Source organism: Saccharomycodes ludwigii, chromosome III, assembly GCF_020623625.1.
Source record: "Saccharomycodes ludwigii strain NBRC 1722 chromosome III, whole genome shotgun sequence".
NCBI classification, from domain to species: Eukaryota; Fungi; Ascomycota; class Saccharomycetes; order Saccharomycodales; family Saccharomycodaceae; genus Saccharomycodes; species Saccharomycodes ludwigii.
This window is the reverse complement of record NC_060202.1, coordinates 1,275,695-1,303,317: the sequence shown is the minus strand read 5'-3', so window position 1 is coordinate 1,303,317 and position 27,623 is coordinate 1,275,695. Positions and strand designations below refer to the sequence as shown.

At 29.4% G+C, this 27,623-nt stretch overlaps 10 protein-coding genes across 10 annotated transcripts; 6 read left to right on the top strand and 4 right to left on the bottom strand.

The window, feature by feature from the left end:
• Positions 1-102: 102 nt before the first annotated feature.
• SWS2 (mitochondrial 37S ribosomal protein uS13m SWS2) lies at positions 103-3,411 on the bottom strand (the record flags this gene model as incomplete). Its single annotated transcript, XM_046077499.1, has 3 exons — positions 103-524; positions 1,015-2,760; positions 3,246-3,411. 3 exons carry the CDS (start codon positions 3,409-3,411, stop codon positions 103-105), a joined length of 2,334 nt encoding a protein of 777 aa, XP_045935269.1.
• Positions 3,412-3,451: 40 nt separating this feature from the next.
• On the bottom strand, positions 3,452-4,170 carry SCDLUD_002826 (tropomyosin; the record flags this gene model as incomplete). Its single annotated transcript, XM_046077498.1, has 2 exons — positions 3,452-3,886; positions 4,153-4,170. 2 exons carry the CDS (start codon positions 4,168-4,170, stop codon positions 3,452-3,454), a joined length of 453 nt encoding a protein of 150 aa, XP_045935268.1.
• Positions 4,171-5,300: 1,130 nt separating this feature from the next.
• Positions 5,301-7,979, top strand: SCDLUD_002825 (uncharacterized protein; the record flags this gene model as incomplete). The annotated part of the gene is made up of 1 exon (XM_046076642.1): positions 5,301-7,979. One exon carries the CDS (start codon positions 5,301-5,303, stop codon positions 7,977-7,979), a length of 2,679 nt encoding a protein of 892 aa, XP_045935267.1.
• Positions 7,980-8,228: 249 nt separating this feature from the next.
• On the bottom strand, positions 8,229-11,048 carry TMA108 (Tma108p; the record flags this gene model as incomplete). Its single annotated transcript, XM_046077497.1, has 1 exon — positions 8,229-11,048. One exon carries the CDS (start codon positions 11,046-11,048, stop codon positions 8,229-8,231), a length of 2,820 nt encoding a protein of 939 aa, XP_045935266.1.
• Positions 11,049-11,957: 909 nt separating this feature from the next.
• APJ1 (Apj1p) lies at positions 11,958-13,634 on the top strand (the record flags this gene model as incomplete). Its single annotated transcript, XM_046077496.1, has 1 exon — positions 11,958-13,634. The coding sequence occupies one exon, from the start codon at positions 11,958-11,960 to the stop codon at positions 13,632-13,634; it is 1,677 nt and encodes a 558-aa protein (XP_045935265.1).
• Positions 13,635-15,260: 1,626 nt separating this feature from the next.
• Positions 15,261-16,511, top strand: OM45 (Om45p; the record flags this gene model as incomplete). The annotated part of the gene is made up of 1 exon (XM_046077495.1): positions 15,261-16,511. One exon carries the CDS (start codon positions 15,261-15,263, stop codon positions 16,509-16,511), a length of 1,251 nt encoding a protein of 416 aa, XP_045935264.1.
• A 1,221-nt stretch (positions 16,512-17,732) lies between these two features.
• Positions 17,733-19,376, top strand: MKS1 (Mks1p; the record flags this gene model as incomplete). The annotated part of the gene is made up of 1 exon (XM_046077494.1): positions 17,733-19,376. One exon carries the CDS (start codon positions 17,733-17,735, stop codon positions 19,374-19,376), a length of 1,644 nt encoding a protein of 547 aa, XP_045935263.1.
• Positions 19,377-20,105: 729 nt separating this feature from the next.
• On the top strand, positions 20,106-20,978 carry IMP4 (snoRNA-binding rRNA-processing protein IMP4; the record flags this gene model as incomplete). The annotated part of the gene is made up of 1 exon (XM_046077493.1): positions 20,106-20,978. The coding sequence occupies one exon, from the start codon at positions 20,106-20,108 to the stop codon at positions 20,976-20,978; it is 873 nt and encodes a 290-aa protein (XP_045935262.1).
• Positions 20,979-21,673: 695 nt separating this feature from the next.
• MLF3 (Mlf3p) lies at positions 21,674-23,338 on the bottom strand (the record flags this gene model as incomplete). The annotated part of the gene is made up of 1 exon (XM_046077492.1): positions 21,674-23,338. One exon carries the CDS (start codon positions 23,336-23,338, stop codon positions 21,674-21,676), a length of 1,665 nt encoding a protein of 554 aa, XP_045935261.1.
• Positions 23,339-25,642: 2,304 nt separating this feature from the next.
• Positions 25,643-27,403, top strand: MSK1 (lysine--tRNA ligase MSK1; the record flags this gene model as incomplete). Its single annotated transcript, XM_046077491.1, has 1 exon — positions 25,643-27,403. One exon carries the CDS (start codon positions 25,643-25,645, stop codon positions 27,401-27,403), a length of 1,761 nt encoding a protein of 586 aa, XP_045935260.1.
• Between the last annotated feature and the right edge of the window lie 220 nt (positions 27,404-27,623).

The following is a 27,623-nucleotide window of genomic DNA, read 5'->3' as shown; positions in this document are numbered from 1 at the left end:
CATACACTGTGTTTCCAACCTTTTTTTTTTTTTTTTTTTTTTTTTTTTTTTTTTTTTTTGTAAAAAATGATGTTCTACATAGTTGTAATATTTGTAGATTTTTTAAAATTTGTTGTTAGTTAAATTTGTTATTTGGGATAAAATTACACTTTTTGTATAACCATTGTTATAGGTATTAACAGGAACGGTATGATAACCCCTTCTATCTAATTTGTTCAATCTTCTAGCTGTATTAGCATTATTTCTAGTATTTTGACCACGAACGGGTAAATTCATAGCATGTCTTAACCCTGCATAAGATCCGATCTTCCTCTTTAATGCAATATTTTCTTTAACTATGGCACGAGCATCTCCTTCAATAGTCATTTCCGATAGCTCCTTGGTAAGCATCATGAGTTGTGGTTCAGTTAATTGATGCATTCTCATCCATGGGTAAAAACCTAATCTAGAACATATGGCTTCAGCGGTTTTTAAACCGATTCCATAGAATTTAGAAGATAAACCTATTCTTACAACTTCTTTACCTTTAAAACCTTTACCTAGAATATGAACAACCATTTGTATGTGTAGTTACCTGTATGTCAGAGTAGTGTTGTTAATGTGATTATTTGCTGCTGTGAAGAAAAACGTAAGCTGTAGTCAAAAAAAAAAAAAAAAAATTTTTTTGTAAAAAATTAAAAAGAATAAAAACAGAATAACGAAAAAGAGAACAGTATCAAAAAAAAAAAAAAAAAAAAAAAAAATATATATATATATATATATCTTGCACCTCTACGCACTTATACAAAGAAAAAACACACTAAAAAAAAAGAGAAACAATTTATTTATTTTCCTGCTTTGGCTATACATATATAAAGATTATTATCCGAAACACAAAATGGAAAAACATGTCCATTATAGCCATACCGGATGTGTATAATTGGTCCAATTAGAATATTAATCCGATGTTATCAAAGAATCCTTGACATACAATATATAATCAGGTCACCTCTTTATTTTAATTATATAACTGACCATATATTCTTTCCAATTGTTCCACATCTAATCGCTGTATAATCAAATTCCTCAATAATATGATCATAGTAATAAAGCTGGCCATACCAATAGGAATAACTGCAAATACAATAATATTATATAAATCTAAATGTCTTTTCCAGGTATATTTCAAAAATTTGTTATTCTGGGACTTGCTGCTAGTTTTATTATTGTTGCCTAGCTGTTTTGGTTGCTGATATTTTAAATAAGATGTCCAAAAACTTTGCCATATATATCCAACAGTTAACATGCAACTAATGAATATCCAAGTATGTAAAGAGTAATCATCTTTAGCAGGACTTAATGATGATAAACAGAGTAGTTCTACAGTAATAAGCATTAAACTAATTGAAAACATTCTAAGTATAGCAGCTGGTATTGAATATTTGGTAATCCATCTAATCATTAGCGAGTCCAGTATGACATACGTTAGGTATAAAGAAACTAAACACCACATTGCACAAACCAAATATTCACTTGATCTAGCTGTTATTATAGCAGATAAATAATTTTCATGAATATTACCATTTGTTTTATTATTATTACTAGTATTATTATTACTAGTATTATTATTACTAGTATTATTATTAATACCACTACTATTAATGGCCGTAGCATTAGATGCATTGTTAATGGTATTTAATAATAAGCTTACAATATTGGATATGCTACTAAAACTAGTACTACTGTCATTTATGTTATTGTTGTTTTCTCCATTAACCAGCGTTTGGTAATTATTTGTCAAAAAGAACTTCATCATATTAAAAGTGGCATTAAAGTCCATAAAAGATATTTGTTGTTGGTATTGATGCTCAGGTTGATACTGTTTCCAAAAGTTTTGAAACATATTAATTACTGGGTTTATATCTATGTCATTCTTCATATCAACTGTATCATTAAGTGAATAGCCACCAAAGGCATGATTGTGATGAGCAATAGGGCTCGGATTACTTGTAACATTTTGTAATAAATAATTGTAAAATAAAACACCCAAATTGCCGCTGTTATGCGATGAAATGGACTTATTAATATTTAATTCCATTGCTCTCTTAAGGGAATTAAAAAGTCCTAATATTGGTGGGATAAATGCTATATCTCTACAAATGGATAGCGAAAAATGTTGTAATGCATTTAGATTTTGTAAGCTTAGTTCCCTTAAAGATAACGAAGTGTAATGGTGTTTAGTGTTATTGGGAGAAATACTATTATTGGGAGAAAGACTATTATTGGGAGGAATACTATTATTGGGAGGAATACTATTATTAGGAGAAATACTATTATTGTGAGAAATACTATTATTACAAGAAGAAGATGCAGTGTTATTGATACTAGGACGTTGATAATGATGATAGTGATGATGATGATGATAAATATGGTGTCCAACTGGGTGTGAAATATCGTTCTCCCTATTTTTATTAATAGTTTTTCTTTTTCTTTTTTTACTCCTTACTGTTGTTTCACCTCTTAGGCTACTGGCGGTGCTACTAGTACTACCATTACTAACAGTAGTATTCAAGGTTATATCTCTATTTGTTTGATCTTCAGCATTGAATTCTATATCAGTTAGATCATTATCTATTTCATATTCCTCGTCGTTATCATTGCTATCGTTCCTTTGGGAACTTTTTTTTTGTCCTCCTTTATTATTGGTAATAGTGGTGTTATTGTCATCTATAAAATGGTCAAATATCATTCTTCCACACATTTTTTCTTTCTTTTCTTTTCCTCCTATTGTAGGAAGGGTTCTTTTGAAATAAAATGTTGTAATACTACAGTCACATTTTAAAAGAAAAAGGAAAAGAAAAAGGAAAAGAAAAAGGAAAAAAAAAAAAAAAAAAAAAAAAAAAAAAAAATAACAAGAAAAAAAGAACATAATAACAATAGAAACGGCCGTTATCTCAAAACGATCGGAGGGTAGTTTTATAAAAAAGAGAAACAAAAAGAGTACTTCGGCCATTTCTGTGCAGAGTGATTAATTGCCATTTGGCACTCAATTGCAACAAATTTTTTGTTTTTGTTTCAAGACGGCAAAAATATTGAATTAGGGCTATCAATAAACACGGCGAAGGCGTAGCAAAACAGAGATCACCGTTCAATTTGTAAAAGCAACAAACATAAGAAAAAGAAAAAAAAAAAATACGTAAAAATATCTTCAAATAAAATAAGTTAAAATGAAAAATAATAAAATTTCAAAAAAAAAAAAACTAAACTTTCTAGCAAAGTATTCTTAGCGCTAATATCATTGTAATATAAGGATCTGGTTATGACAATATCTTCTTCTTTCTGCAATACGACATCATCCGTAGTACTTTTACTAGTATTATTATTAAAAGCCATAGATTTCTTTATTAACGAAGAAGAATCATCAGTAGACATTGAAACTGAAAAAGACCTGCTTATTATTAAGTCCAAAAACTCAAAAATTTTCTAAAGAACCAACAATTTCATCTAATTCAGCTTTAGTACTGTTGTATTTTTCAGTCAATTCTTCGTGCTTCTTTTCCCACTCTTCGCGTTCCGCTTCTAAAGAAGTGACTTTTCTACCCAATTGCTCAGCTAATAAGTCGGTTTCTTTCAACTTTTCAGTAGTTTCTCTTAATTTGGAATCACTTTCCTCCAATTCAGTTTCTAAAGTTTCATTCTTCTTCGAAAAAGATTCATAATTAGCTTTCAAAGAAGTAGAATCTTCAGACAATTTCTTATGTTCGTCTAATTCAGATTCTAATTTTTCAACTTCGTTTTCCAAATTTTCATTTTTTGTGGTTAAACTTTTAATTTCGTTTTCCTGTTCCAAGTTTTTTTGTTCCAATTGTTTGAATTGTTCCTTTAATTCTTCATACTTGTCTTGCCACTGTTCAGATTCTAATTTCAAGTTGTTTAATTTCTAAAAATCATATATATAGGTGTCTTAATACTATTATTATTAATGTCACTACCCTTTTTTTTTTTTCTTTTTTGTCTTTGTTTTTGAGGGAGAAGGGAATGTACATATGTATATAATAAATAGTATTTTTTTTTTTTTTTAAAAAAGGCAGTTAGTAACGTATATGTATGAAAAGGGGTAACTGAAGAGTGTATTCAGATGCAGCTTAAAGCTTAGAAAATAAAATAACATACTTCTCTAATCTTTTCCATTTTTAATGAATTATTTATAGTATTTGGGAACTTTTCTAATTGTTGTTGTTTATGATGATCTAACTTTAGCAGTTTGAAATAAATAGATAAAAAAAAGGAAAATAAATCAATTATAAGGAGAAATAAAAGGAGTTGAATTACGTTCATATAAAAAAAAATACGAACTTACATATAGAATCAGGAAGAAGAAGAAGAAGAGAGAAGAAATGAAGAAGAGAGAATGAAAAAGAGAGAATGAAAAAGAGAGAATGATGAAGAGAGAAATTTTTTTTTTTTTTTTTTCCTTTCTGTGATTCCTTTTTTTTTAAAAACAAAAACAAAAGCAAAAGCAAAAATATTGATTGGATCTTATATATATAAATATATACAAACGAATGAAAAAAAAAAAAAAAAAACAGTTGAAATCAAACGCATAATTAAAAAAGTAATAACAGATCAAAAAGTAAACCCGTACAGCCTGTACACCGCACAATGTTCGGGTAATAGTACAACCATACAATTCTTTATTTACATTTTCCCCTTTTCTTTTCTTTTCTTTTCTTTTCTTTTATACACCCACACCTTTTTTATTATCCACTACTCCGAAAAGTATACCGATGACTTAGTCATGCCCTATGTCCGACTAATACGATAATGCCCATGATAATAACAATAATAATAATAAAAAATAAGAATGGCTGGTTTTTCGCATTGCTACAAAGTGTCAGCATTTATCATTAAATGAATAAATTGAAAAAAAAAAAGAAAAAAAGAAAAAATTAAAAGAAAAAATTAAAATAAAAACAAAATGGCTGGCTTACAATGGTATAATCTACACCTTAGCCATTTGGCTTGAATAAAGTCTTTGAAATTTCTAAAAATATATCTAAATTTTTACATTACTTTCAACTCAAAAGAATTTATAATTTTTTTACAATTTAAATTATAAATTTTTAATTGATTCTTCATTTCGAATACACATACACACACCCACATATATATATATATATATATAGTATTAAATCAAAAATGTACTAGATCCAAAAAAAAAGAAAAATAAAATAAAAACGAAATACCAACAAAAAAGGAATAAAAAATCATATGTTTGAAATACAATCAAAAAAAGAAAATAAATAAATACAAATAAAATAATGTCAACTTCTGATCTATTTTTAACACCTTCAAAAGACCAGCTGAGTTCCAAGTATATATATTATCCATTAGGAAAATATAATACTAATAGTACAATTAAAAATAAAATATCAAAAGTGACTTTAAATAGCCCTACAAATTCAAACACCAATTTTGTTAATAATAACTCAATTTTTCACCCTAAGTCAAATACTAATTCCAATTCAAACAATTCAATAGAATCAGTCCAATCAGACATCACCTCCTATAAACGTCTATCTCAATTATTGAATGTCAACGATCCAATTATTATAGCTGATATTTTAAAACACAAGAGAACAATATCCCATGACACATTACCAAGTTTAACTCTAAAAAATTGCTCTGCTAACATTAACACTGTCACAGTTTTAGATAATTCTGCGCACAATATTGATAATACTACGAGTGGTCTTGCCAAGCAATCTTCAGATACTGATAATGTGAATCACGGGTACCAATATGGTAATACTGCCAAAAGTCTAAGTGTCATTACCAGCGATAGTAATGTAACAACTCGTGACAATAACAAAAACTTACCTCCCAAGAGCCCGGAGGAACAAATGAATATTTATTATAATGACTTTTCAAAATTTCATAAGGACCAAGAGAGAAACCATAATAACCGTTTGAGTATGCAACAACAAACAAATAACTACAAGACTGGTCCTGTCGAAAATACGATTAAAAATACGGTACAAAGTAACCATAGCATTAAAAGGAAAAATAGTACGAGCACTTTTACTTATTGCTTTTTAAATAACCCATTTAACAATTCAAAATATAGCTTTAATTATTTGATAAAAAAAATACTAAGAAAAGATTCCATAAGAAAGAAAAGGAAAAAGAAGAAAAAGAAGAGTAAAAAGAATATGAACGATTTGCATCATAATTCCACCACTCAAGATAAAAACAAGCCCCAATTTCAGGCCACAAAGTACCAGAATAACACTACAACAACGCCAAAATACTTTAGATGGAGTTTCACCGCCCACCAAAACAAAAATAAAAATGAAAAGGCAATCCCAAGGAAACCAAGCGAACTTAGATTTAGCCAGGCAAACATAAGTAACGAAAATTTCTTAAATTCTGTGATAGATTATTGTCAATTAAGTGAGAAAAGTAGTTCAACCAGTAGTCTATATGTTAAATATAATACTATCAGGAAAAAACAACAGCAATATATCAATAATAATCATGATTTATCTTATTCTAGTAGAAACAGTATTAATTATCACAAAAAATATAGAGGTAGGCCTACCGCGGATTATAAATTAAGTGTTATCCTTGATAATGAACCCAGCATTAATAATAATCAGCTGGATAACATTTCACATTCAAAACCAGTATATTCTTCCTCAACTATCCACCACAATACTAATTCTACAACTCACAATACTTTTAACCTGAAAGGGAAACCCATATTAAAAAAAAATACATATTCCCAAACAGTAGATAATAATAATAATAATAAGATACACCACCGTGATGAGAGTGGTAATAGTAAGGGTCATGATCAAGACAATCAAAATAACAAGGCTTTACATCAGACCATTTCAAATCTGTCTACAAGCACCATAAATAACTTGAATCACCACAAGAAGGAAAATAGCGTGATAACAGCAAACACTTTAAAAGAAAACAATAAAATATACCCGCCACTCCAACAACATAAAAACGTTAGGTTTGCTAACGTGTCATCAACAACAACCACCACAACCACCAACCTATCAAAAAAACAGCAAAATGATAACAAAAGTAACACCAAAACAAATTTACCTTACAATAAACATAAAAATGAGCAACTAATATCAATTCCCCATTCAAATGCTGGAATACCATCCCCTGAAACACCATTATTGGATGAAGATACTGATATATTACTAGGTGTTTTGAATGGTACACCGACAAAATCAAACAATCGTCATTCTCAATATGGTTATTACAGTTCAAAAGAAGAAGCTATACGGCCGCCAAATATTGTATTTCCCAAAAATAAAAAGAGATACATTAGTACCTCGAATAAGATTAATTATATTACCAAAAACAATGACAATGATGGTCCATTATTGTCAATTGACAGAAATCAAACCACATGCAAAGAAATTGAAAATCATAACTTAAGTTATGACTCCAAAATTTTTGATAATTCAAAAAATTTTAGTTTATTAAAAGGGCAAAGTGAAAAAAATAAAAACGAACTGGATACCGTTGACAACGATCAAGATGGTTTGAAAAGATCCTGGAATGAATATTTGAAAAGAATAATATATGAAAGAATCAAATTCAGGCTAGATCTAGACAAAGAGCCCAGACTAACTTTCTATAATATGGATAGAAGGAGTAGCAATAATAGTAATATTGAAAGTAACTTTTCTATTTCACCGGATCTTTCGTTTTCAGTTTCACAATATATCTATGAAAATGACACATTTTCCGACAAAAATTATGAAGCTCCTGTATTACAGTCAACAAAAGACAGCCACTATAAAGGCAAAAGGAAAATGATAAATAGAAGATGCTTGTCTGTCAATGATTTGGAGACTGATGATGATGATTTTGATGATGATGATGATTTGTTCACTGAAAGGTTTACAACAACCATAGTAACTGATCATAGCAATATATTGGCCAAGAAAGGTACAAACACAGAACAATGATAATAGTATTAATAACGAGATGTATATTAAAAAAAAAAAAAAAAAAAAAAAAAAAAAAAATTAAACGAAATAAAGTAAGGTGAATTATACCAGAAGTAGTACAACTTTTTATTACAAAACTCACCTTTATTTTTATCTTTATTTTCATTTTTTTCCTTATTCGAGTAAAAATATATACAATCTATTTACATCTACAATATACACAAAATACATAAAATAAGCGAATAGTGTCAAATAACGATACATCACTCAAACTAATAGACTTTGTTCATTTTCTATACAAACTTTCTTAAGCCCATCATCGTTAACCCTTTTTTCATTTTCAACCGTATTCAATAAAGATTTCAAATCCATCTCATCACCAAACTTACAATTCTTGGCAACAACAAAATTTTTTAATTTTTCTGAATTTTTCCTATATTCTTCACTAGTAACAGATAGCCCAGATAAGTATATTTCTGCAATAACCATAAAAATATTTTTCAAAGTCTTATTTAATTGTTCGCTAGTTGGTGATCCTTTTCGACAAGCCCTTCTAGCAATATTATCAAAGTTCAAAGCAAACCAGCTCCAACAAATATCTTTAACATATTCACCAGAGTATAGCGGAACAAACATCGTAGTGTTCATATTATTAACTTTGCTCTTGTTATTTCTTTTATTAAGTGATTTTCTGTTGTTTCTGCCACTCCTTTGAACATTGCCCTCTTTTTCTTGTTTTTTTTGTTTACTATTAACAACTTTGTGACATGCATTATAAACAAACCCAAATAACAACATTTCAATACTTGTGGATTCAATGTTGGTATAAACAAATTTCAAAGTTTTTTCTACTAATTCATGTTCAATAACATATCCGATATTTTCAATAATCACATTTTGTATGGCAACATGAGCATTAGAACCTGCATCGTTCAACAAATGACACACAAATGGTCTGCCATTTTTCATAATATCTAAAATTTTTTTCCATTCTAATGCGTCTGTTAAAAATCGAGAATAATTTGCTAGCGCACCACCTATAATTTCTAAGGGCACTTTTTTAAATGGAGATCCCCGCATCAAAGATTTTAAAATATCAAAGGATAAAGTTTTGGCATTACTGACAATTTCCGAATCTAATTCAGGCAATTTTAGCAAAAACAAAAGTTGAGAGTGGATCTCCAATTCAAATGGGTTTCTAAAGACCGTATCACTTAACTCCACAAGTTTAGATCTTAATTTAAATTTCATATATAACGGTGTTAAAATTTTGTCCCTGATCTTAATTAATTTGCAATCACTGTTGATATAAGATCTTTGAATTTTTTGTAAAATTTGTAGGGCAATCGAAATCGAATGGTAAAATTTTTCATCTATAGATTCCATACAGGGATCACAAGACATTTTTTGTAAAAATTTCAAACACAAGTCAACGTGATAGTTGTTCACTTTGGACGGCGTATTAATAAAATATAACAAATCTTGGAAAACTTTGTATAAACTTTGTTCATTTAGTTCATCTACTCTATTGCAAAAAGCATCAATACAGTTGGCACTTTCATACGAGACACAGTATAGCCCAAGCATGTCTTTGTTATACAAGATATTTTTAGCGTCATTTTCACTTTGAGTTAATAAACTGGCCAAAGTATTTTCCTTTTCTTTATTTAAGAAAATTGGTACATCTCCAAACCTGTTCAAGTCTGATTTGTCGATTCCCCAACTGGTCCCTTCGTCTCTAATATGAAAAATCGGTGATTCTTTACTTGCAATAAACCAGTTGTATAAATTTTCAACGCCGAGGTTGCACCAAATGCTTTTGGGATCAATTGGTGTTTCATAGTCGTCTAAAAACGTATCCAAAGACTTGATAAAATTTTCTTTACCAACATATCCAATTAATTCTCTAAGCATGGGCACACCTTTGATATAGCTTTGAGGTTGAAACAATTCATCTGTGGATTTACCATCAGCTGCGACGGGTAGCGTATCTTTAATTGAATGGGTGCTTAGCTGCGAAATAGTTGGAAAATAGTGTGTCTTTAAATAGTCAGGACTGGTCCAAACATATTCTAAAAGTTCATTAGCTAACCAGGTAGCAAAACTTTCATTAAACCATAAATGCTTCCAAGAGTTAAATGTTAATAAATCACCTATCCATTGATGAACCATTTCGTGAACGATCAATTGTTCCAACTGCTGATATTGTTTAGGATTAGTAATCGAAGATAATAGAATATAATCCATCTGAAAAGTAACCATACCAAAGTTTTCCATAGCCATATCTGACAAAAATGGTAATAATACGAAATCTAATTTATCCAATGGATAATATGTAGGAAATAAAATATTATTTAGTATAGGAAAGTATTTGGTGGCGATATCCAAGGCAAAAGTACAATGCTCAATTTCCAACGGAGAGTAAAATCTTAATGTGGTGATAGTATTAGAACTGGTTAGTACTTCAGACTGAATGAATTGAAGATCACCAATGGAAAAGCCAATTAAGCACGCTGGTAAATATGGTGTCTCACTGAATTCAACGATTTGCAAACCATCCCTAAGCTCTCTAACAATAACTGAACCATTCGAAATTACTTTGAATCGATCATTAGTTTCAATGGTTATTTTAAATTTAGCTTTCAAATGTAATTGATCAAAACATGGGAAAATCCTTGATGCATGATATGGTTGACAATGCGTAGAGATGACAATAGAATCTGCTTTACCACTTTGGTCATTCATGATATTAGTTTTGAAAACACCCATTGTTTTATCTTGGAAAGTTTTAATTTGATTCAACTTACCTAAATATTTTATAAACAAAACATCGTTATTTTTTATGATACCATTGGGAAATGATAGTTGGATAAGATGATCTTTTTTAATGTAATTAATCTCAGGTGTTGTATCATTTAAACGACATTCTGTTATAACCAATTCATTTCCGTTTAAAATAATAACACTTTCGTTTTTTTCTTCTTGCTCTATTTTACATTTTAGAGTTATTTTACAGGTACCTTCGAAATGGGTTTTAGTGTGATCTATATTGAAATATAAATCATACTTGGAAGCAGAAAAAGTCATATTATTGTTGTAAGTAAAATCCAAAAATGCGTTACAGTATGTGTGACTCTAATGACAATCCACTAAACAATCAACTTTGTGTTTTATCAGTTTGTTCTTAATTGGAAAATAGATAAAAAAAAAGAAAAAAGAAAAAAGGAAACGAAAAAAAGAGAAATGGAAAGAGAAAAAGAAAGAGAAAAAGAAAGAGAAAAGAAAACAAACGAAAAGGGGAAAAATTATTGTGTCTAACATGAATTGGTTATTGTACAACTTTTAAAATGAAAAATATTTAAAGAATTAGATAAGAAAAGAAGACAAAATGAAAAAAAATGTTTATCCGGGAGCTCACTTACTGGAAAAGTATCCGAAATAGTAATGACTGCGAAACCGAACTCAAAACAATTATTGTATCAGCTATATGTGAAGCACCCATACATCGCAAGAGGGTTTTTTTTTCTTTTTCTTTTTTTTTTTATCGCGCAGAGTTTAATTTCGTTTTTATCCCACATTGTCAGTGGCTCTCCTCTCATTATAAGTTGTATGGGTGTTTGTACAATTATAATTAAATGGAAACTAAATTAATAAATAAATAGAACTTTATAGAACTTTTTTTTTATTTTTATTTTTATTTTTATTTTTTTTTCTTTGTCTATAATTTTTATTTGTATTTATCTATTTTTATTCTGTTAGGTGTTACAAGATGTTTTCGAAAGAAGGTCTCTATTTCCATTGTACATGTAGGTAATATATTCTATGATATATATATATATATACATATTTATATATTTAACTCTTTCGAAAATAAATTATTAGTTTTAATATTACTACATAAAAAAAAAAAAAAAAAATTAAAATTACAGCATATTGGATAAACTAAAAAAATATTATGATTTTTACATCACATAAAACGTAAGAAAAAAAAAAAAAATGACAAATAACAATAACTTAGATTACTACTCCATACTAGAAGTGTCCAAGAAAGCAACATTACAAGAAATAAAAAAAGCATATAAATTAAAGGCATTAAAATACCATCCAGATAAAAATAACCATAGCGAAGAAAGTAAAACCAAATTTCAGGAAATATGCGTGGCGTATGAAGTTTTAACTGATACAGCAAAAAGAAATAAATTTGATAAATATGGAACGATTGATGATACGGAGATATATCGTAAACAGCAGCTGCAACGCCAAAAACAACGTCAACAACGTAATACATATAACAACAGCAATACTAATCGAGGATATGCGGATACCGGGATGAGTGCAGCCGATATATTTTCCCAATTCTTTGGATCAGATCCCTTTTTTAGCCATCATGGTTATAAAAATAGTACTACCGATAGTAGTTATACTAATACTAGTAGCAATATTCATGCTGAAAATGGCAACGAATCTGAAGAAGAAGAGGAGCTTAGGGGACCAGATATTAATCACAATTTGAAATGTACCTTGGATGATTTGTATTTAGGTAAATCGTGCAAGTTAGCAATGAAAAGATCTAAAGTTTGTGTTAAATGTCAGGGAACAGGTGGATCAAGAAGTATAAGTAGCTGTAACAAGTGTCAAGGTAAAGGTGTAATAACGGATGTACGCAAAATGGGACCATTAATACAATCTTGGAGTAGCACATGCAAATATTGTCACGGTACTGGTGAATTTACTAAATTTCTAAATGTTTGCAACATATGTAATGGACAAGGTTATGTTAGTGAAAAAACAATTTTTGATGTCAAAGTTGAGCGCGGGATGAAAAACGGTTCTGCCATTATATTACCTGGACAAGCTGATGAAGTTATTGAAACAGAATATGGCCACGAAAGAGTAATACCAGGCGATGTAATTATAACTTTAACTTTATCTGATGACAGAATAAGTAGAGGCGCAATCAAGTTAATTAATAACGGCCAAGACCTATATATACCAGATTTTAAAGTTGATTTGAAAACCAGTTTGTGTGGTGGTACTATTTTTATTCCAAGTTCAATTCACCCTAAAAAAATATTGTTAAAAATTACCGTGTTGCCAGGGGAATTGTTGAAACCTGGCTGCGTTAAAAATATAGAAAATTTGGGCATGCCTATAGAAGTGGAAAGTAAACAATATGGTAATTTATATATAAAATTCAGTGTCCAATATCCTGATAAGTTGAATACTGATACAATAGTGAAATTAAGTGATATATTTGATAAAGATGAAAACGTTATGAAGGTAATTAAAAGTTGTGAACAACTGAATAAAAAACGTGACATCAATGAAACTTTTTTCAATAAAAATTCTACAGCCGGTAGTAGTGCTAGCAGCAGCAGCAGCAGTAGTAGTAGTAGTAGCAACAATAGTAGTAGTAGGGTTAATGATCTCGGTAGTAATTGTACTAATAGCGTTGATAATGATGATGAAGATTTGCAAGAGATGGAAGAACATCTTTTCGGTGGTTTTGTTCCTGATTTTAAGGGTCTAAATAAAGATGATCATGATAGAAATAAAAAAAGGTATTACCACGGTACTCCTGGTGGGAATTACGACAGTGGCAGTAAAAAGAAAAGATACAATAATAACAGCAATAGTGCCACTGCTACTAATAAACATAGCAATGAAGAATAACTATGTAGTATACTTTCATTAATATCTTTGTTGATATTAGTAATTAGTGTGTTAATAATAGCCTTTTATTAACTTATTTGTGGGATATAACTAAAAATCAATGTATGATATATAATGACAGATGTACTTTCTTTAGGTTAGCAATTGTATATGGGGTATTTCGCGCCATGTCAAGTATAATATCGATTTGAAGATGTATATAATATAGAGGCGGAGGGAGGGAGAGAGAGGAAAGGAGAGAAAAGGCGCCTATGCACTACAAGTCGACCAAAACATAGGATCATCATCCCATATTTGTTATTTTTGACAAGGATTCTACTGCATTTATTCATGCGTTCCTTTTATTAATATTTAATGATGGATAAAACTTCAATATATATATATATATATATATATATATTTTTTTTTTATTTCATATTAGTAGTTCTAATAATAGATTACTTATGCAATAATAAAATCATTATTGATTGAAAATAAAAAAAAAAAAAAAAAAAGAAAAAGAAAAAGAAATGGAAGTCCGTCAAGTTAAGGTAAAGTGGTTTATAATGTTTCTGTATATGATCGATATCCGAGATAAGCGTCAGTAAATGAATAGCAGAATTAGAATATTTGTATTTTTTTTTTTTTAATTTTTTCATTTATGATGCTTTACGCGAATTCTCACCGGTCCCTTAAATAGGGGATATTGAAGCACAGAAGAATGACATCTTTATTACAAATATTTTTGTGGCAATAATTTGTTGGTTGTGAAGTTTTCAATCATGAGGTATAATTTTATTTACTTTCTTTTTTTTTTTCTTCTTTTCTCCACATTTGCATATACTATAAAAATGGCGATGTGTGGGTGTGTCATTTCTGCTTTCTTCGTTACCCTTAATTTTTACTTTCTTATTAGATTTAGACATTCGGTTCTAAGGGGAAACAAAGTAGCCAAATACAACAGAATTGTCCTAATATATTTCCCACAACAAAGAATTAAAACGATCTGAAAATCACACATACAAAATGAAAGACAACATCTTTTATAATAAGGATTCTATATGTAAGTTAATACTTCCCTTCAATATAACATTGTTAATATATATATATATATATATATTTTTTTTTAGGGGGAGAGGAACAAGGTTGCTAAATACTTTTTTTGTCCAATGATATCGGTAGTTTTTAATAACAATATTAATGTGGTTTTATTTTTTTTATTTTTTTTTACTCGATTGATTTAATGTTTGTAAAAGGAGAAAATAAAAATAAAAATAAAAATAAAAATTGACATTGTTTATTTTATTTTATTTTCTTTTTCTTTTTTCGGGGGAAGAAGGGGGAAGATTTAATTACTATTTTGCTTACTATTAATGTCTGATTTAAAAATAATAATAATAACGATAGTATATATATATATGGATCAAAATAAATAAACCTAAAGTTGTAACTTCACTTATATAACTTTCTTATTTTTTTTTTTTTTTTTTTCTTTTTTGAAGTTGCTGAAATGTTGCTGAATTTTTCTTTTCTTTTTTAGCCCGTAATAAAAAGGAAAGGTTTTACAAAAAAAAAAAAAATTCAACAACTAAATAAGTAAAAAGTAGACACATATATTTATACATACATATATATATATATACCATAATGTCCACTAAATTTTTATTGGGTACAGCCGCTGTAGTGGCCACAACATATGTCTATTATGAAAAACAAAATCAAGAACAAAAAAGAAAAGATAGTTTAATCTATACCGGTGATGGTACAAGGAATGGCCTATCTGATGTTGGTATAAACAACAATACCACCGCTAATAGGTATAACCATTATCAACAACAGGCAAAGTCTGCAATTAATGATTTGCCAACAAGTACTGGGTCAGTTCAAACATCTTGTTTGTCAAATATCAAACAAGGTATTAAGGAAGATGCCATTAGTTTGAAAAATGCAATCGTTGGTGGTAATAATGGTGTTGTTTCAAATGCTGAGGACCTGGCTGCTGAATTGCAGCACACCGCTAGATCCACATATTATGATGGGAAAGCAAGTGTCGAGAATAAAACACACACAATTTTTGATTCTGGAGTCAATAAGTATGAAGCTGCTAGAGCTAAGTTAATTAATGAAGTTGATAGTACTACTAAGAAATATAACGAATTAAAGGAATCTTTAAAAACTACTACAGAAGAGCAGCGTGCAAACATCCAATCTCAAATCGATGAGAGTAAGAGTAAGTTGCTTGATCTGCAAAAAAGATTAAAAGAGTCGGCATCTGACTATCATGCTAAGATAAACCCTAATGTGAAAAAACTAAGTGATTCAATTTACGAAAATACACTGGGTCATATTGATGCTACTGATAAACCTCAGAATGAAGAAAATTCGGTTAAAACAACTGCTAAAAGCATTAGAGGGTGGGGCGATACTGCCGAGATATTGGGTCAAGATACAGTTGATGATTGGAAGTTGAACAACTCTGCTGGTAAATCTAAAGCTCAAGAAGAGTTGGATAGATTGAAGGATGTGAAAAGAAAAGGTTGGTATAGCTATGACAATGATGGAAACTTGGTTGCCGCAACTAAAAAATCTTTAGAGGGTTGGGGTGAAACCGCTGCCGAATTCAGTAGAGAACAATATGAGGAGGCACAGGCTGGGTTAAAAAAGTTAAATGGGGATGCTTCTGATAGTTTGGAAAAAGTTAATGAAAATGCCAAGCATTGGTGGCAATGGGGCACTTCGAAGGGAAAAGAAGGTTTAAATAAGGTTAATGATGGTGCAGTAAATACCACGAGTCAAGTTATCGACTCTACTGGCCAAGGTTTGGATTATTTAAATGATAAGGCACAGTCCGGGTTGAGCGATGCCAATGATTTTGTCGAAAAACAAAAGAAGAACTAGACTTGACTAATAGTTTAAGCTTGGCGGTTGCGCTTGTTTTTTTTTTTTTTTTACGTATTTCACACTTAGTAAGTGATACTGTGATTATGAAATTATGACTTTTGTAATAACTACAATAATCATTTTGGAAAAGCTCGAGAAGAATATATATATATATATATACTTATACGGTTACTGTGACTAGATTCACAACCACAAATATTTATTTTTGACACATTTTATTATTGCCTTTTTGTTCATCTTGGTGTGCATTGATCGTACTACGCATTTTATCCTACCGACCTTTTCCGATGTATCGGAGTAACTAGTTGATTATTTAGGATGGGTTTTACAATATATGTAAATGGTCATTCAAAAAAATAAAAAATAAAAAAAAAAATAGGGGAGATCAGCGGTAAACATCTTTTCTTTGCCTCTTTTCCGAATTTTTCCGAAAATGGAAACTAGAAAAGGTGGGAATGGATAAATACTGAGTGTGTTCGTAGCAAGTGATTGTTATTTTGTTGGGTTTGTAGTTGTTCAATTGTTTGGTAATCACGTGTGAAAAACAGAGCCATGTCCTCTCAGGCAACAAACAAAAACAATGTACTTATAAAACACGTAGTTTTGACTCAATCATTCACCGGTGGTGCACGGGTTTATATATCTATATATATCAGAAAAAAGAAAAAAAAAAAAAAAAAATAAAAAAATAAAAAAAGAGAAAAATAAAACGCCTTTTAAAATTGAATGATTTTTTATTTTTATTTTATTTTTTTTTTTAAAAATAGTTTAAATAAATAGTTAATTAGATAGGTCGTCAAATAACTTACAACAAAAACTCACCCCTCCTCCTCTTCCTCTTCGCATTCAAGTAAATTTGTAATATTTTAGATGTTATTTGCATTCGAATATAGACTATAAAACAATTGTATCAAAATAACAAAAAAGAAAAAAAATAATAAAAAATAAAGGAAAAAATTTATTGGTAAACAAAATATAAGCAACTAGTTTAAATCAAGTTTTTATTTAAAAGTTCATTTTTTTATTATTATTTTTTTTTTTTTTTTATTTGAAAAGGAAAAAAGAAAGAAGAAAAAAAAAAAAATATTTATGTGTCTGGTTAAGACCTATTTTTATACAAACTTTACATTTCAACTAAACAAATCTAGAGGGTAAAACACACACACACACATACACAAGCATACATACAAAGTTGTAGAGGTTAAATAGCTTAATAAAATGAACACCTATAACTCTACCACAGACAAACACAATGAAGACATGCTTTCCAATACTAATAAATACTTAAAACTATCCCCAATGTTATTTACTCCTGGTAAATTATCTTCATTTGATTCATTAGACCTATATACAACATTAATTAAATCGGGGCAAAATTTAGAACAGGGTGAAAGATTAAGTAATATGTCATGGAGAATACTCAACAAAGCATTATTGAAAAGAGGTAATATAAATGTATCTAAGAAGAGAGACGGTGTACGGAATTTATATAACGTGATAAATCCAAACAAAGGGAAAATATCAAATAATACTGATACCAACAAGGGTACATGGAAAAATAAACATACCACTAGTAACAGCACCAATGCTAGTAACCACACTGTAAATCCTACTACAAAAATAATCAATGCTTTAAGCCAGAATAACGGTATTTCCACTAATAATAATGATATTAATGCTAAGGTAACTACACTTGCAAAACCATTGATTAAAACCCAATCGTTGTTCAAGATCAATAATAATAATATAGTAAACCATAACGATATCTATTTCAGTGGTGAGGAATTGTCTGAAAACTCTTCCTCATCATCCTCACTGACAAATCAAAAAAAGCCTTTCCCTAATAAAAAGCAGAGCAATAATACTAATATATTTAGGAGCAATCAACTTGATAACAACAGGAACACAAACAAGATATATTATGATGAAAACTATTCAGATGATGACGATTTAGATGATGATTATAGTGATTCAGATTATGATAGCTATGATGAATATAATCATGACGATGTTTATTATAATAATAATTACTATCGTAGGAATCGCAACAATGTAAAAAATAATAGTGTACATAAGCATAGCACCACAAGCAGTGGCCATAAAAGGGATGGAAAATGGAATACTTTGATAAAGTCAAAATATGGCAACGCTAATCGTGCCACTGTTACATCTAACAACGAACTACTGTATTCTGAGGATAAACATGAACACAAAACTCTATTCCAACATGCATTATTAAACGGTACAGCTGTTTCATCTCCTTCAGTATCTTCCTCGGGCTCATCTCATAATAATGCAAATACTAATATTCACGACAAAAATAATAACGGCAAAAATAAAAACAATAACGTTGTTTTTAGAAGAGGTAGTTTTGGCTCGATGGTGTCCGAAGCTACTAGAAAAAGATATGCACATTCTTCAAATGCGCCACCAACTGCACAAACCTTACTACCGACTGCTTTAACCACGCATATGTTTTATCCAAACAATATTAGGCAGCAACGTATATTACAAAAGCAGCATAAGATATTATTATCATCTGCTATGGATGATATCACCAGTGCAAAGAACGGTGCTGATTTTCGAGATGAAAGCGAGGAAGATGATGAGGACGATGAAGTCATGTTTTATAGTGAGAGGTCTGCCAGAAGGAAGAAAATAATTAATCAAAATAACCAGTGTAATAATATTAATACCAATACCATTATTAATAATAATAACGATAACACTTATAATACTAAGGGTGCTAATGAACAAAATAACATACATGGACATGATAGTAACAATAGTTCTGGCTTTGATTTATATGTTAAAGATAAACAAAAAATTAGATCATTATTTTCAGGACATACAAAGAATTAAAATTAGAACGGATCAATATTTATTTGTTTTTTTGTAAGTATACATACATACATATAAATATGTTTTTTTTATAGAAATAAACAGCATATTCACATAAAATAAGGACAAATAAAAACAGTTGGTTAATTTTTTTTTTTTTTTTTTTTTTTTTTTTTTTGTTTACAAACACTAATAGACAAAAAAAAAAAAAAGGATAGCATTCGTTAATGGATTCATACTTGTGTTGGTTAATAAATTTGGATTACTGTATTCATTCTCTGTCTTTTCACACCAAATCAACCAATGTTATTTTTATTGACAATAGTTACAATAATACTATTTGTTTTAAAATTGTATATGTGTTAGCCATCTTGTTTCTTACTGACATAGTGCAAAATCAACTGTTTACAGGATTTTATTTTGATTCTATATTCATAAAATGCTCAAGTCCCTTTTTCGCCGGATAAAACAATATTTTAGTCCGAAAGTTGAATCATTCCCGTAAAGAAAAAATTATTAAAATCGTTTCTTTTTTTTTTTTTTTTTTTTTTTTTTTTTATATATTTTTATTTTCGTTTTGGTTTTTTTTTTTTTTTTTTTCCCAGTTTTTTTTATTTAGGTTCTTCGATTGCTCATTAACACATATTTTACATATTTTAATAATATTATGGAAAAAAAAAAAAAAAAAATTAACCAACGGTTTTATTAACCAAATATAGTAATAGACTAACTTTAATAATTCCGATAACAATGATTCGCCGTCAAGCTCGTGAAAGAAGAGAATATTTATATCGCAAAGCATTAGAATTACAAGAATCACAGCTACAAGAAAAAAGACAATTAATCAAGCATGCATTAGAAACTGGAAAACCACTGCCAAAGGAAATAGCAGAAGATTCTCAACTACAAAAAGATTATAGATTTGATGAATCGAAAACAGTATCTGAAGCAGATTCCTCCTCTATTGATGACGAATATTCCAAAATGAGTGGTATAATGGATCCTAAAATTATAGTGACTACATCCAGATCTCCATCTTCAAGATTATCCCAATTTACTAAAGAAATAAAAATGTTATTTCCTAATAGTATAAGATTGAATAGAGGTAACTACGTTATGGGTGATTTGGTCTCAGCTTGTAACAAAAGCGGTACCACCGATTTGATTGTTATACATGAACACAGAGGTACGCCAACTTCTATAACAATTTCGCATTTCCCTTATGGCCCAACTGCAACATTTAGTTTGCACAATGTTGTCCTAAGACATGACATTTTAAATAGTGGAAACCAGAGTTTAGTTTCTCCGCACTTAATTTTTGATAATTTTAATACCAAGCTAGGTGAACGGGTTGTTACAATTTTAAAACATTTATTCCCTAGCGGTGTTAAGAAAGATAGCAACAGAGTGATAACTTTCAGCAATAAAGGTGATTTTATAAGTGTTAGGCAACATGTATATGTTAGGACCAGGGATGGAAATGTTGAACTAGCTGAAGTGGGTCCTAGATTTGAAATGAGACTGTTTGAATTAAGATTGGGGACATTAGATAATAAAGACGCTGATTTGGAATGGCAATTAAGAAGATTTGTTAGAACTGCAAGTAGAAAGGATTACTTGTGATGTATTGCTTTTTTGGTTATTACTTCTTGTTTACCAGCTTTTTATTTTTTTTTTTTTTCTTTACTTATGTACTTTATAATAGAAATAAAAATGTGTTGGTTATATTTATGCCATAAACCCTTCATTATGGAAACTATTATTTGACTTGGGTTGTAATTTGCCATATACTATGACGTAAACAAAAAGTTGAAGTCTAAACTATTGGTGGTATTCATTCGCTCTACAATATCAAATAGTGCACATATCTCGGTTGATAAAGAAAAATTATTTGCTATCTATCAACAAATACATAGATATACAAGATTATTAAAAAGCTAAATACATAGAAGATTTTTAAAAATAGAAAAGAAAAAAAAGTATATATATTTAAAACAAAAAGACATATGTATATATAAAAAAAAAAAGAAAAAAAAAGAAAAAAAAAAAAAAAAAAAAAAAAAAAAAAAAAAAAAAAAGTTGAAAAAAAAAAAAATTTATTCGTTGGCATAATATAATCAGTCAAAAAAAAAAAACCTAAACAATTATAACCAACTCATATAAATAAATAATAATCCCATATATTCAATACTAAACTATAATAAATTAAATAAATAAAAAATAAAAATAAAAAAAAATAATTAAACTAATGTAATACACCAAAAAATTTTCTAAAAAAGGAAAATGAAAAGAAAAAAAATAAAAATAAAATTCACAGCTCATTTATTCATTTTAAACTTGACAACATCACTGGCAGTATGCATAACTAAATTATTAGTCTCTGGATGTAAGTTATGGTTAGTAAGATTAAATCCAGATACCTGTCTTCTCAGTCCTAAGTTATTATTGTAGTTTGAATTGCCATTACTATTTACTGAATTGCAAGTTGATGTTCTGCTCAATGAGACAAAAGGGCTTTGTCCAGAAGATGTATTTGAGTAAGTTCTTCTTTTATAATCATTGGGCTCCAACTTATTAAATAATTCTTGTTGTTGTTCTATATCGTTATTGGTTTCGCCCTCCAGTGCTGTAGTGAGGCCACTACCCTCTAAATGAAACTTGGCTCTGATAGGACCATTACTGGGTTCTCTCTTATTGGACACGGTATTATAGTTGTTATCTGAAATAACTACATTATTCAGACTAGATGAAGGCGTTAACCTTGGAGACTGTTGAGCAAACAAGCCTGATGGTGGATTAGTAGTGCCAGAATACTTTCTAGTTAAGTGTGGCGATGCTATGACATTACTATTATTGCTGTCTTTTCTTAATAATACAGGATTGCAGTTATTACAATTACTACTGCAATTATTGTTGGTTGTACCAAATGGGTCAACAAAGCCCTTAAATGAAGCCGAGGAAGAATTTGGTGGTGAATTCATCAATAAAACGGAAGAAGGCGAACGAGAAATGGAAAGCCTTTTTGCACCGTTAACACCACCGTTTGCATTGTTTTCATCGCTCAACATATCAGCATAAGAATAAAACTTCAATACTTTAGGGCGCGAAGTATTAGGGTCAACACCACTTGTATTGGTATTATTACTAGTATTGCTATTATTAGTGGTGGTATTATTGGCAGTAGTTTTGGTCTTTTCCACTAAGCCTGGTAACAGATTGTCTGTTGGAGAAGTTGGCGGAGTGGACAAGTAGTCTATCTTATTATCTGTTTGAGAACGTTGCAAAGATGGTAAATTGGTAAAACTAGAATTACTATATGCACTTTTAGGATTCTTCAAAGCCATGTCCAAACCTATAGTACTAGGTCTCCTACTATAAACCATATGGACCTGATCCAAATTAGTGTTCTTATCACCAACGATGGAACATGAAGCATCCAAAGCTGGAGGAATTAAATTTTCCAAAGTCCTATTATGGTGGTGATGATAAGAGGAAGAATATGAAAAAGAGGAAGGAGGTCTTGGATGCATTGCATGTAAAGCATTATTGAAGGATATGTTAGAACCCGTTCTTGACAAACTTGCTAGACTATTGGTTCTAGATAAAGTCCTTGGAGTATTGTTACCAGTTGTTGGTGCAAGTGGAGCAGCCAAAGTACTGTATGGATCTTCTACATTACGCTCGAAGATCATTGATGATGCACTAGGAACTCTAGACAATGAAGCATCCTCACCCATAATCCGATCATTATGAGATTCCTCGTCTTCATAATTGAAAAACCCACTGTCAGCGTTTGCGTCATTGATAGCATTAGCACCATGGATCATATGCTCACCGGTATTGATCGAATTTGCTGTGCTACTACTAACGGCGGAACTAGCAGAGCTGTGATTGCTTGAGGTTTTACTCAGAGAATTGCTGTTAGTACTGTTACTATTGATATTGTGATTAGATGAAGAATCATCCATTAGTATGGCATCCATGTTTATAATTGATATGAAAGAAATTTTTTTCCTTTTCTTATTATTTTTATATTTATTTTTAATTGTTTTTGTTGGTTGTTTTTCCTCAGTTTGACAGTTAGATAACGTGGTTATTTTATAATTTTTTATTTTTATAGTTTTTTATTACTCTTATTCTTTTTATGTTTTTTTCTTCTTTTTCTTTTTCTTTTTCTTTTTCTTTTTTTTTTTTTTTTTTTTTTTTTTTTTGCTTCTGTCTTAAGATATTTGCTGAGTGGTATTAGTTGTGGATCGGTGGATAAGTTAAATTTAAGCTTGATTTCAAGAATGTGTGGGTATGTGTGTGTATATATATATATATATATTATTGTTTGATTATAAGTTTATAAGTTTTTTTTTGATTTTCAGTTTTTAATTTTAATTTTAATTTCAATTTTTGTTTTTATTTTTATTATTATTTTTATTTTTATTTTTATTTTTATTTTTGTTTTTCAATTTTAATTTTAATTTTAATTTTAATTTTAATTATATTTTTAATTTGTTTTAGGTACACCCACCGCCCACTTCCTCACCTTCCTATAAAAATACCCTAGAAAATAATTGATTTTATTGATTTGATGATTGGCATGCTAGTTGCCACCGCTATTTCTATTGTTATTTTGTTTCTCTTGCATTTCTGCCGCAGTGTTTCTATTCTACGTTATTATACAGAGAGTTGGAAGGGATGGGAAACAAGTTATTTACACACCCATTTCCATTTATCCCTAACCCCCTTCTTTTTCTTTTTACACCACCAAACTGAAAAAAAATAAATAAATAATCTACAATCTATTTACCACCTGTACACCACATCATAGATAAGTAAGACAATCTTCTATCTATACAACATCACTTATTACGAACACCGGTTATCATATTTTTTGTTAATTTTTTAATTTTTAATACAACATACTGGATTAATACTGGATTAATACTGGATTAATAGTGATTATCGTTGTTAAACATAATATAAATCTATTGTTACTGATAGTGGGAAAAACAAAAACAAAAAAAAGTCATATGGCTTACACAATTACGTTGGTTGGAGAAAAAGACAAAAAAAATAATGCCCTAATAAATAAATTAACTCGGAAAATGGGAAAAAAGATAAATCTTTTATTTTTTCTTTTTTAAATAATAAACAAATAAACAGAATTGCAACACTGTTATCTCCACCATTTGAAAAAAAAAAAATAAATAAAAAATTCTTGTTGAATTAATCTCCTTAGTAGAGCGCTGCAGAATATATAAATAACGATTCACCCCTTCCTTTCCATTTTTTTTTTTTTTTTCCTTTTTCTTCTTTTTTCTTCTTTTTTTTCTGGCCTGGCGCATGGTATTTAAAAACATATGAATAAAATTTTCTTTCTGATGTTTCACATTAATACACTCAAAACTACAAAGAAGGGGGTTTTCACACAAAGTGTATATAAATAGAAGTCGATAAAAATGAAATAAAAAACAACGCACTGTATATATATATATTTTACTTTTCTACAAAAAAAAAAATTATTATTCAGATAAACACTAACAGCGGCTATTAATCCATTTGCAAAGAAGAACAGATCAGTAGATCTGTTAGTTTGTTTTTCAATTTATTTATCCTATTCAAGAAAAAAAAAAAAAAAAGAAACCCCCCCAATAATAACAAGCCTCAATTCTTTTAATTTAGTCCATTGGCAATATATGATTAGATATTATATGCGTTATCGTATTGAATATAAAGCTCTTTGAATATTTTTCTGCTTTCTTTGGACTACCACTTACGTGGGAAAGAAAGAAACAGGAGATAGAAGACTTCTAAGGAAATCAAAGTAAAACAGAAAATAAAACATTATGATGCCAAAAGGACTAAAATTAGAATTGAAATTGAAATTAAAATAATAAAACGATCTGTTTTCTTAGTGTTTGTAAGCTCTTGATACTTTTATGTCGTGTAAAATGATGTTTGGTATGTTATGACTAAAAAAAAAATTTTTTTTTTTTTCTTTTCCTTTCTTCTCTTTTACCGACTCCTTTGAAATGCTCCGGGGGGAAATATAAAACACTCATGAACATCAAATTAATCTTTATTATTGAATGAAAAATGTTTAGATTTTCCAAAAGCAACTTTTCCACTGCATATAATTGCTTGCACTTTTTTATCTACAAGAATATATGAACAAGAAGACAAAAAAAAAAAAAAAAAAAAAAACTATTAGTAGTATAATATCATAATTGTCGGAATTAATATATATATATACTAGAATAACCTGTTATTATTATCTGCACCACTGATAGTCTATAATGCTACAATTATTGAAAAACTTTGCAATTACAAAATATTGCTTTCTCAACTCTTTTCCAAAAATATTAGTGCGATCATCAATTTTAAATTCTTCAAATATTAGGCGTGTGACTACGTCGTGTACCAATACTAATATTGTTGACCCAAGTACTTTAGAATTTACTAAGAGGAATGAAACTATCTTAAAAGATTTACCTAAATACTACCCAAGTCTATCAGAGTTTGTGTGTACTGATGTGTCTAAGTGCCCATCTATTTTATCGCCCGAGGATTTCCATAATCAATACAAAGATATTAAACAAGATTTGAGTAATGAAATAGTGCAAGTTGGAGGACGAATCAAGAAAATAAGGTTTTCTGGTAAGAAAATGGCATTTATCCAATTAATTGGAGGGCTTAACAACACAACTTTACAAATCATACTTAATTATAGAATAATTAATGAACACAAGAGTGTTGCTATTGAGACATTTCATGATTATTTGCATCATTTTATTAAACCGGGAGACTATATAATGTTAAAGGGATTCCCTGGTTTGAGTCAGAGGGAAAAAACACTCAGTTTGAAGAGTATCGAACTACCTAGTTTTTTATCGATTAGACAATTACCGTTACCACCTCAATTAAATGATAAAGCTAAAATTAAAACCAATAGAGTAGTCCAATATTTAATAAATCGTACTGGTGATCGATTTCTTCCAGATAATGATATTATTTTGCTAAGATCTAAAGTATATAGAATTATCAGGGACTATTTAAACGATAAAAAATTCATTGAAGTAGAAACACCGATTTTAAATGGGAATAGTAACGGTGCTAATGCTAAGCCTTTTATTACCAAATTGAACGCATTGTCTTCTGATAAATTGAATAATCAAGTGAATTTGGAGCTTCGTATTGCACCTGAGTTATGGTTAAAAAGATTGATCATTGGTGGATACGAAAGAGTCTATGAATTGGGTAAAGTTTTCCGTAATGAAAGTGTTGATAGTACACACAACCCTGAATTTACCACATTGGAGACCTATGGTAGTTTTATGACTATGGAAGATTTAATATTATTGAGTGAAGAGCTTTTCCGAAAAATTATTATGGCTGTCAATACTGACACTAGCATTGAACTACGTAATATATTGAGTGTTAATAATTGGAAGTTTAAAAGAGTGGAATTTATACCCACTTTAAGCAAAGAACTCAATGTTCCTTTACAAGAATTGCGTGAAAGGATTGAATCATTGGAAAGTAAAGATTTAGAAATCCAAAAAAATTCAATAAAGTATTTGGAGACCTTTCTGCCCAGTAGCAACTGCAGTAGCAGTAGTCCACAACAGGTACTAGATAAATTGTGTGGTGAATATATTGAAAAAAAATATTGTAATGATTTACATCCGGCTATAATATACCATCATCCAAAAATAATGTCACCACTAGCTAAAAATAATTATAAGGATAATAATCTTACTAGTAAACGATTTGAAATTTTTATTAGAGGTAAAGAGTTTTTGAATGCATATGAGGAAGAAAATTGTCCACAAGAACAATTGACTAAATTTATCAATCAACAATTGCAAAAAACCAAGTATGGCGATCTAGAAAGTTTGAAAGTTGATCTTTTTTATGTGGAAGCAATGAAATGGGGGATGCCTCCTACTGGTGGGTTGGGATTAGGCATAGATAGATTGCTAATGTTATTAAGTGGTTCGAAGAGAATCGAAGAGGTCTTGAGCTTTGGTACAGTTGATGATGTGCTAAGACAATGAGTATGTTTTTTTATTGAAAAAAAATTTTTTTTTAATATATTCCAAATTCTTGTATATATATATATATATATATGTATATTCAATTGTATATAGCCTATTGTATTCATAAGACTTGTTACCTGAGACAATTTCTTGAAGGAACTATTATATATATATATATATATATACATAAAAAAACAAAAAAAAAAAAACGCGTTTATACGCCACGCGTTTTGTTTAT